The 13,902-nt window shown below is 33.6% G+C and overlaps 1 protein-coding gene across 1 annotated transcript in view; it reads right to left on the bottom strand.

Annotated features, from left to right (window-relative positions):
- Nucleotides 1–13,902, bottom strand: part of ADGRB3 (adhesion G protein-coupled receptor B3) — a 696,487-nt gene that overhangs the window by 327,609 nt on the left and 354,976 nt on the right. Inside the window, exons 12-13 of the mRNA XM_081296489.1 lie at nucleotides 11,597–11,665; nucleotides 7,217–7,325 (exon numbers count right to left, since the gene is read on the bottom strand). Coding sequence (XP_081152615.1) covers nucleotides 7,217–7,325; nucleotides 11,597–11,665 — 178 coding nt within the window. The remainder of the gene's footprint in view (nucleotides 1–7,216; nucleotides 7,326–11,596; nucleotides 11,666–13,902) is intronic.

Genomic DNA, 13,902 nt, shown 5'->3' with positions numbered 1-13,902 from the left:
CTAAACCAAGAATAGAGAGTGATATTTAGCTTGGTAAAAATAAATGTGTTGGGCTGGGGATGTGCTCAAATGGTAGCGCACTTGCCTGGCATGTACAGGGCACTGGGTTCGATCCTCAATACCACATAAAGATAAAATAAAGATACTGCGTCCACCTAAAAAACTAAAAAATAAATATTAAAAAAATTAAAATAAATAAATAAATAAATGTGTTAACTTCAATGTTTCCAAGGCACTGGTGTTATTGTGTTATTGGCTTACTGGAGAAGAAATGAAACCATCCTTCCTAGAGTCTTACAGCTCTTAAGGTTTATATACAGAAAACATTTCAAATTCCTTACAAATAATAAATAAAACATTCTGTGTTTGGAAATATCGTTTTATCTGATAGTTGTCAACTTTGAATAATTCCTAAGAGATAGTTGTGAGATAGCAGGGCCTGGGTAAAAAGCACTTGTCTGTGCAAAGTAAATCCTTGGAAATAACTATCAAAATATTTAGGGTATGATCCATTGAAACCACCTCAGGAGCTTGGACTTTTAGATCCTGTTCACTGTTTCTGCTCTTTTCCTGTAGAATCTTCATGCTCTTCCATCAACAATCATGTAAGATTTTTCTTTATCTCTAATACTCTAAACTTCATAAGTAATTAAAATTAACTAGAGTATTGGTTTTGAAATATTCTCACCCTCCTATTAGTTATGACACTGATTTTTTTTTTCCCTTATTATGGAAGGCCTTACATCCACTGCCTCCAGCCACTCCTGCCCTCAGAGACCTGCCTTGATCCTTTGTTTTCAGTGTGGGAATCACCTTACTTCTCTCCGTCTTATGTCATGATGTTTGAAAAAAAAAATATGTGCCTTCACCATCACTTTTATGCAGATGATCACTGATTACATATTTAAGGATTTGACTCCTCTACCAAAATCCACAATCTTGTGTTAGGTTTTCACTTGGGGGCTACACTTGCTTAAATGTTAGTATATTAGAGACTCAAATGTTTGTTGAGTTAATACAAATTTCATTTCTCCCTTCTCTCCCATACCCTCGTCAGTTATGGAATTCTATCAATTCTAGCTCCAGGTAGTACTTCAAATCAACATACACATTTTGGTTCCTATTTATACTACTGCTAATTCAAGTTTTCATTATCTCCTGCAGGGATTACAGTAAAAAAAAAAAAAAAAAAGCCTTCTATCTATATTTAGACTAATTAGGTTTACAGTTTTTCCCAATATCTATAAATTCTATTTTCTGTTCTAATGTATGTTCTACTGAAGCACACTTCTTACAAGTTAAGCTTCAGTTATTCCTTACTGTATCAGAAGTCAGACATGGCTCTCAAATTTTATTTCACTTTAATTGCATACATATGTGTTTTAATCAAAATAGACCAATTATCCCCTAAACATAATCTCAACTGTCACATCATTTTACTATCTTTACTAAAGGAATGTTCTGGAATGTAACAATTTATTTGCTACTCACTTCCCTTCATTTTGAATTGTCAACAATCCAACCACCCTTCAAAGTCTGCATCAAATGCCTCATTTTCTAAGAAGGTTTTCTTAATCCTTACACAGTACATTTCCTGAAATGAACCTATAATATTTGGTTTATATGATACATACAAAAGTGTTCATGCTATTTATTTATGTATTTTTTATATCTAAACTAGACTAGACTGCAATCTGCTTACAGACTAAAAGATTGTTCATTTATTTTAAAGACTAGAATCACTTAGAAAAGACTTTGCTTATAGGAAGAGACAAATTATTTTTGTTTTTAATTGCATAAGGTAAGTAGGACCACAACATGTAATACATCACTTATCTTCTTCAAATTCAATTCAATGAATTCAATTCTAGTTCTAAGTCTCAAACTAATACAATTAGTTTCTAAAGAGTAGGCTATTCTTAGCTAAACTGTGGAACTAACTAAGGTGCCCTTCAATAGATGAATGAATAAAGAAAATGTGGTACATATACACAATGGAATAGTATTCAGCCAGAAAGAAGAATGAAATTATGGTGTTTGCTAGTAAATGGATGGAACTGGTGACTATTATGCTAAATGAAGTAAGACAATTCCCAAAATCCAAAGTTCAAGTATTCTCTGATATGTGGAAGCTGACTCACAATAGGCAGGGTGTGGGGGAAAAGGGGAGGTTCACTGGATTGGATAGGGTGCAGAGTGAGGAGAAGGGAGGGAGAATGGGAATGGGAAAGACAGTAGAATGAATCAGACATAACTTTGCTGTGTTCACAAATGAATACATGACCAGTGTAACTCCACATCATGTACAACCACAAAAATGGGAAGTTATACTGCATGTATGTATGATATGTCAAAACACATTCTGCTGACACATACAACTGCAAAGAATGAATAAAAAAAGAAATAAAAAAGACTAGGCTATTGTTGTTACTGAATAAAACAAATGTAATATGCTACAAAAAGTTATTGCAGAAAATACATAACTAAAAACAGAATTCAAATTATAAAACATTCCAGTGCAACTTTAGATAAATCCTTAGACTAGAGATCCATGCATGTGCCCTGTCATTCTTATCACATAAGATCTCAAACATTCTGTTTTGTCTTTGGAACTGCAAAGTGCTAGGGTGCTTAATCTTCCTTAATTTATTTTATTGCCTCCAAAATTCCAAATATTTCTGAGTCATGTGACTGATATTTATCCTTTAATTCTATTTGATAGTGTAATAAAAATAAAACTGCTAATGAAATGGACAGTTTCAAGAAAGAGAGAGGGGTTTGCAAGGCACAGAGGACATGAAGGATGAAAAATGGGAAGAAGTTTAATTGGGTCATTGGGAGTTTCCAGAAGGATTTTCCAATAGAAGTTTTAGGAGAGTGATGAGAGAAATGCTTCACTGTAAGAGATGGAGAGAAAGTAGAGGAAGCAGGTTTAAATAACTCTTCAACGAGCTTTTAAATATTTTTATTGAAGAGAATAATTTGATTTTTTATTAAAGAAAAAGATCATTTCAATAATTCATATTAACTAACAATTTCCTCTGACCTGTTTGATAATTATAAATTTTTTAAAAATTATTGATATATTTAAAAAGTCACATTTTTCTTAAAACAATAGCCACTTACCTCTGATGCATATTTAGAACCCTTAGAATGCAATTTTATAATAGAATAAGGCACATTGTAAATTGAAATCTCTCTGCAGCATATCAATTTTTCATGTGCATTCATTCATTCTGTAATTATGTAAAATATTTAATGGAGTTTTTGTCATTAGAAAGTGCTCATTAACTCACATGCATTATGATTACCATGTGTATGTTTTTGAATGTCATATTCATATGTGAATATGAAAAAGTGTTCTATTAAAGCTCAAATATTTTATAAATGCATTGCCAAAAGTCTTAGTTTGTAGGGCTGCTTTTCCCGAATCATATTAATTTTTTTGAGATCATAAATCTTCTGAGAGACTAAATAAAGCTGTGGACATTCTCCCTACAATAATATACACACATTCATATCTACCAAAATGTTCATAGATATTTCAGCATATAGGAACATTTCATTTATCAAAAACAGATACAGGTGGGGGCATTTTTTCAGACAGAAAAAGCTTTAACATTTTAATTTAAACTATTTTTTGAAGATGATCTTTCTAAGATGCATTACTCATTTCCCTGCCATCTAAAGCAGATTATAGAAACTTTTATCTTGATGAATGAAAGTCATGATTCTACACATACATTATTGTCTTAATTCTTAACACTAGTGTTTTCAATTCTGAGGCATAAGGAGTCCTGTATTCCCACAATAATGACTCTATACTCTGTTGCTACTTTTAATACTTCTTTCTCCAGCATTTCATCTATTCTATCTCCCCCCCCCCTCTCTCTCTCTCTCTCTCTCTCTCTCTCTCTATATATATATATATATATATATATATATATATATATATATACACACACACCCTACCAGCACTCTCTGCTTCTTTTTGTATCTAAACCAAGAACCAGAAAACAGAGGTGTTGATTCTATGTTTATGTTGAAATAAAATAGATTATTAGTGAAGTTCAAAGATACTAATTAAACCTTATGGTCTTTGTGACATATATTTTTAGTTGTTCAAGTTTATTGAGGAGCTAATTATCTATGGTTCAGAAAAATGAGGTCGTGAAGCATATAGACTTTATGAAAAAATAATCTGCCCTCTTTTCTAAAAGGCATGATGATATTCTGAAGTTCTTTAAGGAGTCTTAATCCAACACACTCTGAAAAAAAATGGCCACAAGTAATAGCAAATATTCCCCGTTACCTAGACTTTATTCAGCATTAATATTCTGTAAGTCTGTGTGCATGCTTGCATGTATATGTTTTCAGTATAATTAGTTCAATATTGAAAAGTAATATTTAGGATGTAAAACAAATTGTGCCAACTCACACATTTCATAATTTGTTACTATAAAATATTATCTGTTCTTGCTCAAAAACATTGAAAATATCAGATCAAAATAGGATAATAATGTTTTATATATATTAAACAGGAAGAAAATGAAAAGTATTAATAGTAATCAATTACATTTGTATTATCCTACTCCATACTAGTGGATATACTTTGGAAAACACATAGATATTGTAGAGAACAACCTTCAGCTCTAATCACTAAACTATAGTAAGTCAGTCTCTGTGTCAGCATTTTGGAAAAATCAACAGTATGTTTTATCCATGGAACATAAATTTTTAAAGTATAGATTATTAGTACTACATAAGCAATCAGAATGCTGAATAATCACACTGTCCTTACACAAGATCAAAGGAAATGTAAAATTACCTTATTTTTTATTATCAGCTTTAATTTGCCTTGAGTTATTCTTAACATGTCCCTTCAAGTTTAGTAATATGAAAGAAGTAAGCAAACTTACATAAAATAATCTTATTCAAAATTAATATGTAAAAATTTAAATATATAATTATGGTAAGTTAAAAGAAAAGTAAAGAAGAATAAGTTTTTTTATGGAGGTTTAATTTATGAACTTGCTAGAATTTTTATAGCAAATAATACTATACTCTAGATAAACTGATATGGCTTTATTCTGAAATAACCTACTCTAAGGTCAAATTTAAATTTTTAGATCTGAGTTTAGCTTTAGTTATTTTCTAGTATTTTCATTCTGAACAAATTTGAGGTATTGGTTGGATTATACTTTTAATTATCAATGCCTTTTATAATTAAATGTTCACTATACACAAAGAATAAGAAAACAATAGTTCTTTGTTTTTCTACCTCAGCTTTCCACTAAAATTACTTGACTAATTGTTCAATCTGGCATAGCACTCCTCATAACACCTTTTTCACCCACCAAAGAAGTCTTATGGTCCTCGAATGGTATGGGCTTGAATATCCAGCATCCCTGAAATCTGTCTTGGTTCTTCCTTCCATGTGTACTAAAACTTATAGCCCATCATAATAACTCTTTCTTCCAGAGTTTCCTTCATTTGTCTAATCACTTATGGAATGGACATTTAATTTGGATTTTCTCTGAATTCTGAATTCATCCTTTAATAAAAACACTGTCTTTGACCCTTTGTGTCCTCATTGCTCTTAGGAAGGGACAGCTCTGTTCTTGGACTATCACAAGCTGCTGGACACCTATTTTGGAAAAATGGCTAGGATCAGTGAGGTGGTGCATGCCTGTAATCCCAGTGGCTTGGGAGGCAGAGGCAGGAGGATAGCGAGTTCAAAGCCAGCCTCAGGAAAAGCAAGTATTAAGCAACTTAGTGAGACCCTGTCTCTAAATAAAATACAAAGTAGGGCTAGGGATGTGGTTCAGTGGTTGAGTGCCCCTGAATCCAATCCCCAATACCCTCCTCCCCCCAAGAAAAGACAAAAAGACACCAGTCTAACTTGACACTTGTGCTGCATAAAGAGTGTATGTGGACAACAAATCTGAGATATGTGCTTTTAGATTGCTGATTTCCTATTTCTGTAATATAGATTTTCCTCCAAAGAAGAAGATTATCAGTAGTTATCTATAACCAATTACTAGCATAAAGTAGGCTAGGACAAAATGAGTCCCTGCAGGATTTAAGGACTTTAGAAGAAATCAAGTGTAAAATGAACCAACAAAAGCCTTAATCATAAAAAGTTATATTCCATACCAGTGGAACCATCCTAGGGGATTAACCAAGGTAGCCTTCTTCCTGATCCAGAAACTAAAGCTTAAATATCTAAGAATAAGAATGTTATTTTCTCTACTAAGAATATTATTATCTCTAGTTCAATGGTATTCATGTGAAAACTATTAAAGCATGACAAATGAAAGAAAATTTTTCTGAATCAGGGTAACATTGTAAGAGAAAGCTTTAAAGAAATGAGAAAAAACCTAAACTTGTGTCAGTTTAATCGGTGTAATTATGAATACCATTTCTTAGCTTTGGCCAATTTTTAACTACAAAGAGAAATGTGCCATTTGATTAATATAATTGTGTTGGCCCAGTGTAATTGTGGCAGTGTGTAGGTTTTGCTGCTATGTGTAATTCTACCCCATTGTAAGAAAAAAATATTAAATGCAACAAAGGAAGAAATATGCTTTTATTTTATATGTTTAGCATCATGGGATCCACTAGAGGGATCTGTGAGGCCCACTATTTCCTGGAAGGTGTTTAGGAGAACTGTAGTGATCGCAGTTTATCTTATGATCCTTAAAGGTATTCTGAAGTGTTCCAACACATTCACCACCTGCTTGGAGATCTAGTACACAAGCAATTCAGGGTCCTTATGAATAATGTATGTAAATCAATGAAGATTCATTTTTGTTCAGGATCATTAGTGTGTGTGTGTGTGTGTGTGTGTGTGTGTGTGTGTGTGTGTGTATTAGGTTGGATAGCAAGGACCATTTGGTAAAAGGAACATTAAGTACATATTATCTTTTACATACACCTGTGCAGATGTATACAAGCCCATAGCATTCACACAAATTCATGCAGATGGAAACAAATGTATGTGTGTGTGTGTGTGTGTGTGTGTGTGTGTGTGTGTGTGTGTAGTGCACATAGGGCTGGATTCATCTAAAACTCAGACAATAAGTATCCACAATATATTTATTCATATATACTTAAAGATATTGACAAGGATATTACACTTGAAAATGTATGGCACATATACTTGCAATCTTTTTTTTAAATTTCAGAAAGATTTGGGGAAAAACCTATTTCTTACCTACATTTCCAGTCATTAAGTATGAATTCTGAAAGTCCATCATCCCCATTCCAACAATGTGTATAAAATCTTCAATCACCTGCATTAATTCTATTGAGCCTGGATAAATCTAGAAAAATAAGCAAAAGTTAGATGGAATAAAAAGTCCACAAAATGAAATACAGGGCTAGAAATAAAAAACTCTACATAATGATGTCACAAATGAGCTCTGTTTATTTGAAGAAATGGCTGCAACTGGAAACAGCTGTAGTTTTTGAACTAATAGTTGAGAATGACACCAGGTGCCACACAGCAAGAACTTTGGAAGTGATATGATGAGCTAATTAATCCTCCATAAATCTAAGGAAACTCAAAATACCTACCAGATTGTCTACTCAGAAACAGCATGACTTTACTTTTGATGGACTCTTTCCCTCACTTAAATATAACACAGAACAAACACTGAAATTAGGCTCTATATTTTTAGCTTAGTATCCATCTGGGGGACATAGGAATAAAAAACAATTATTATTGCTATCATGGGGATATTTACAAAGTATTAAATCTATTTCATAAAAAATATCTTAGGAGAAACATTTATTTTAATAATTATAATTGTCATTATATGAGTGTTATTAGCAATAATTTTAGGATTATAATAATAGCTCTAGGGTAGATGATTTACATGTATATACACACACAAAAAACTATGAGGTTATTATATTTATTTCAGGCAACAAACAACAGAAGCTCAAGGCGTTCGAACTATCTAAAGACACATTGTATTGTTGCTAGTGACTGAGGCTGTGGTTATCTACCTATTCTATCTGCATCTATATCTATTTTATCTATCTGCCTAGCTACCTACCTTCCTACCTAGATGCCTACATACTAACAGAGCTATCTGCCTCCTTTTCCCCAAATGTATTTTCTAATATCATGGCATTTCACCCAGTACAAATAGATATGTGTTTTCTTTAAAACAACCTTATGCTGGTATATCCCCAAAACGGTGTGAAATGCAAAGGCCGTTTGAAAGGTCACATGCATTTTAGCCTGCATAACCCATAAAGCCTATAAAGTGAGCCTACATTATATAACCACATTAGAGCAGAATGTCTTTTGAAGTTAGGTTCATTTCTTGTAGCTATTGAGTACCACTGCAGCTTCTAGCCATGAAAAATTAAGTGGATTACAGAGTTCTCCCTGCTTTGCATTGTAAAGTCTGGTGCAGAAGAGAAAGGCTTGGGTTTGCAGGTAGGCATACAGTAAGAGCAGGAAGGGACTTGAGTAGGAGAAAGACAGGTTGAGAAGAGCAGGCTGCAGGCAAAGAGTGAGTTTTGTAGGGGCTATGGCTGGGCCCATCTAAAACTCAAGCTCCATGTATCCACAGGATATTAACTAACATGCACTTTAAGACATAAACAATAGATATTACATTTTAAAATATATGGGAAAGAGAGTTGGAATTTTTTTTAACTTCAAGAATATTTGGGGAATAAGTCCTATTTCTTAGCTACATTTTCAATAATTAAATCTGAATTCTGAACATTCATCATTCCCACTTCAAGAAAGTGCATAAAACTTTTGTTGTCTTTAACACTTCCTGGTACTACTCTATTTCCCCTGTTCTTTTGTAGGTGTATGTGTGTATGAACATGTGTCATGGACAGACAAATACAAACTAATGACAATAGGTATGATTTCCTGATTGGGAATAGACCACCTGTTCTTTACTCTTTCTTTTTTTAAGAGCATTCACTTTAGAAAGCTAACTGTAAAGCTCTTTCTCTTTGAAATGTATGTAAATCCTTTCTAAAAGCTAAAAAAGTACACACCAGCTTAAAGATCCAGTGATGTCTGTCTTTGAAATGTAAACATCAAGGAAAGAGTACACATCTGCCTGAGAGAAGGGTAGGGACCAAACTTCAATGGCTATCTGAGCCTGACTTTAAACTGCAAAATTGCCTCCTGTCATAAAGATTTAAGGAACTTATTTTGCTACAGATCAAATAATTAGCTAATGACAAAGTTACCCCCAATTACTAAGGGACTTTATGAAAAAGTTATGTGTGACAATTGCACTGCTAAGGCCTCTAGGCTCCAGCACTAGTCATTGTTTATCTTGAAGGGTAAGGTTCCTTTTTGTCCTAGCTGATTGTCTATGATATACACATCACACTCCAGTTTAATGCTTATGCAGTAATAAAACTCTTCTCTTTCTCTTCCATCTTTGTGGAAAGGTTTTTCAGGTTGCTTTTAATTGTATTTCCCCAATAGAAGTCAAGTATTGTAGAGAAGAGGTTGGCAATTGTCTTTTTTTTTTCTAAAGAGGGACTAACTATCAATATTTTAGGCTTCTCAAGTCATGGGGTTCTCTATTTGAACAAGGAAACTCTGTCTTTCTTGCACCAAAGCAGCCCTAAATAATATGTAAATGAACAGGGGTGGCTGTTTTCCAAAACATTATTTACAAAGTAGGTCTCAGTCTGGATTGCCCTTACTGACTGTAGTTTGTCCATTCCTGTGCTAGAGACACATGAATTTTTTAGGTTAACAGTGAAATGCAGAACAGAGTACATGACTGAAATGACTGGTCTTGACGAAAATGGACTTGTCAACTCCAACCATCGTTGTGATGTCTAAAATATTGCTATATAAAGTTCAGACTTTTTTCCCACTATAGTAAGCTGTTTTTATCTAAACATAGTTTGATCTTCCATAACTGAAGCTGATAGGTAATAAAAAAAAGCTCTGAAATGGCTATGTTTATTGTTCGAAAATGTAAATTTTGTTTGCACAAACCTTCTGACATCAATATTCACCATTTTACTCAGCTAGTTTTCCAAATGTGCAGAGAGCTCTATTTAATATTTCACTTTTTCTGACTATTCCTCTAAAATAAGGGGGTCATGAGGATTTTTTTCTGGCAAAATTTAAACAACCCTTATTTCTAAGAGGTCCACATTTTATGACACAAATTTAGAGACCCATTTACCATATGGCTGTAATTATGACACCACCTTTTATTAAAAGCTACAAAATTGTTTTTTTGTTTGTTTGAATTTCAAGTAGTAATTTTTTTAAAGCAGCATTAAGGATCATTACCACTGGAAAAAAATGTAAAAAATTAGAATAACCATTAATCACAGGTAAATAGACGACTTATGAATTCATGATTTTCCATTGACGAGTTCTGCCATAATTCCATGTGTTCAAGTTGCTATCTCACAGTAAATAACACCATGTGATGAACCACAGTCTTATTTTAAATAGGGTATTGCATATTTGTTCTAAATATATCCATAATTAATAGTCCCTGGCATTCTGCAAAGATATGCTTCTCTGCAGCTGCATTCCAGGGAAAGATACCACTTCCTTACAGTGAGTGAACGAGGGTGTCCTCCAGATGAAGGCCAAGGACAAGTACATAATTCAAACTAGTGGAGAAAGAGATCAAAGTCTTAAACTGAGGAGGGATTTTTTTTTCTTTGCCATGACCAGAAGCACAGAATTTGTACTGCTAATAAGATGGACCACACTGGACTATTTTTAGAGCTCCTACCACAGTGTGAATAAAGGGCATGATTTACTCCTGAAGACCTAGAATACGTCTATGAAAGGAAAACGTGTAGATGGTTCATTTGAACCTCAGTAAATATTCATTCTCTTTTTCAAGACTGCCTTTTTCATAGGATATTTAGAAAGGGTCAAGTTGAAAATTCAAATAAGTTTAACATTTGGTTAAATTAAATTTCCACAGTATTTTTAAACAAGATTATACTCCATTTCTTGACCCCAAATCCTCTTTTTCTATAATTTAGAAAAAAAATCTTACTAACCATATGTCATCATAGCACAAATGACAATGTAAGGCATTATGGATCAGTAGCTAAACTAATAAGGTTATTTGCTACACTGGTAAAAGCATAATAAAAAAATCAGAATACATTTTTTTACTGTATCAATTCTTGGTTTTGAACTAAAAGTACATATCTGTTTATTTGATTCAGATTTTATATAAAATTGAAATAAATGAAAATTATCTTGTCAATAAATACCCTATAATTTCATTTGAGATATATGCTTTTTAGATTTGCATTTTCCTGCTTTGTATGTATATAGGAAGTAAACGTATTTTGTATGAGTTCCTTAATTTATGTAACCTTCAAGTTACAAATCACCTGAACCCGCTCCATTTTTGCATATGTAAACATTATTCCTCCAGTGGACTGATATTAGAAAAGATCATTTGATATCTCTAAAATTATTTTACAGTCTAGAATGACTTTTAAAATTATCTTTTTATGTTTTGAAGGAGCAAACTGTTAATTTCTTCAAGTGTGTTTTACATATATGTAGGCAACTTTATTTGAAGTTCTAAAATAACCCCAACCTTACCTGCTGTGCATCTTCCCATTTTTCCTTGTTTTCTTCATCTAGAAGGTTGCTAACTATTTGAAAGAAGTTCTGCAAATTAAATTAGATAAAAGTTTTAATATTACATGAGAGAATAAATATATTTTTCAACAACACCCATTTGGGATTTTCTGTTGTGATGATATAAACAATTTGCATAATGGGTAGAATCATAATGCATCTATTTAGCACCAAAATCCTAAGATTATGGCCTGCATCTTAACCCCTGACACCTTTCATACAAAATGTCTATGTCTATGTCTTCATACTTGCACCCCATAAGCAATTAAAAATTAAGACACTTGCTTGAAATTCTTTGTTTCATTACAGTCTCTCAATTCCATTATATAATGTCATTGTATAATTATTCTATACAAACGAGATTGATTCTTTCTATAAGGAAAATTGCCTATATTTGTGCTGTTACAAATTATTCTGTTATGGTGGGTGGGGAATGCAGATCAATGATTGAGTGCTTGCTTGAGTTCGAACCTCAGCATCCAGGTGGGGCAGTTATGGTGAGATTATGGACTATGAGCAAACCTGAGGCAAGAGGCTCCCAGGGTTGGATTACTAGCTCTTATACTGTTTCAATTACCTATTGAAAATACTATTGAAACCTTTGAAGTTCCTGGCTCCTGGCAAATAAATGCTTGGTAAATCTTAGCTAATTTTGAATTATTGCTCTTTATTCCTGTCATCAGAAAGCTAACATGGAGGAATAAGTAGACAAATAACATGTTCCCATTAAAATTCCAAATCCTTGCCATTATCCTTGTCCCTAAGAAATTGTGGAAAATCTTATTGGTTTTATCTTCCTTTAGAATTACCCAATTTTCACTCTCTCTTTCCATGAGGACAAGCATATTTGAGTGCTCGTTTTTCCATTTGCTATGGACACATTGTCAGTGTTCCATTCAGCTCTGTTATTGCTCATTTCACTTGTGAGGGGCTATTTTTTATAGTTGTTGTTTTTACTGGAGAGAAACTTTTTTTGATGTCCCCTGACATTATACTGTGCCATCAAGACACAAGAGTCAGAACAAGAAAACCAGGTTCCTGTTGAAGGAAAGCTGTGATTTAGGGTCATAGAACACCTAGTGTCAAGCTAACATATTTGTCTTAAACCACATAGATGGTGGTTACTTGGTTGTGACCTCAGGATCCATCTTTTGTAACTGGTTTGCAGGTAATTTAGCAGAAGCATTGCCTCATGCTGACACTTTAGCTTATGACAGGACTCCCTTGAGGGCAGAAATAACAATAATTTGTTAGTCTCATCTGTCTTCCTCCCTATCTAGTTTTTCAAAACAAGCATTTACTTTAATTCTGAATAAATTCACCTGGGTGTTTTTAGATGAAAAACAAAGCTGCTTCATTTCCTCTAGTTTTGTGATTTGAAACTGTTAGTATCTATATTTAATTGCCCTATTTGAGCTATTTATTTTAATAGTTCCTGGCAATCACATGGTGGAAACATGTTTGGAGTCATAACCTCTATAAATGTTCCAGAATATTTTATGCAACTATTGAAAAAAAGGCAAGTCTGTTTTAGACCAGTTTTCAACTCATTTAACCTTTTTGTACAGCCAGCCATTTTTTTTTCCACTTAAAATTTCTTTCTTGAAGTGTTAACATTTTAAGGCCTTAGTCCATTGAGCTGCAACTCTACCTATGGGCAGAAAGAATTAACCTTCAGAGTTCTCCAATCGCCTATGGCTGGTTAACTCAGCAGGGGATTTGGTACTAATGAGGCAAATGTTGCAGGTCTCATCCCTGTGCATGCCAGTTAGCTGCACTAAAGCCCAGGACCTTGGCCTGCATCTTAACCCCTGCCACCTTTCATACAAAATGCATGCTGCTGCTAACAAGAGACTCTAAGAGAATGGGAAACAATTTGTGCAAATGCATTTCCATTTCTGGAAAAAAAAAACAGTTCACAAAGCATGGTTTACTGACAGTGGGTCAGTGACTTCTTGCTGTACATGAAGGTCACTGCTCACATCCAATTCCTTGATGAAAATAATAAATTCAGAGTTCGGATTTTTTTAATCACCAAAGGACAAACATAAAAATGCAAACATAGAGTACCAGAATGTTTTATCATTTTCCAAGGCCAACAAATGGGACTTGACTAAGTCATGGTGGGTGAGCAATACAGATGACAGTTCTTCTGTGGTCTCACTGCTGATTGGTTCAGAATAATCTGTAGTGGTTCCCTTAGTGCAGGCCAGATAGGAGCATAGTGAGTTAAGCCTCAACGTCTGGGTTGGTGTGGGAGCATTTAT

This window comes from Spermophilus citellus, assembly GCF_964194105.1.
Source record: "Spermophilus citellus genome assembly, chromosome: 5".
Lineage (NCBI taxonomy): Eukaryota > Metazoa > Chordata > Mammalia > Rodentia > Sciuridae > Spermophilus > Spermophilus citellus.
This window is presented reverse-complemented; position numbering and strand designations above follow the sequence as displayed.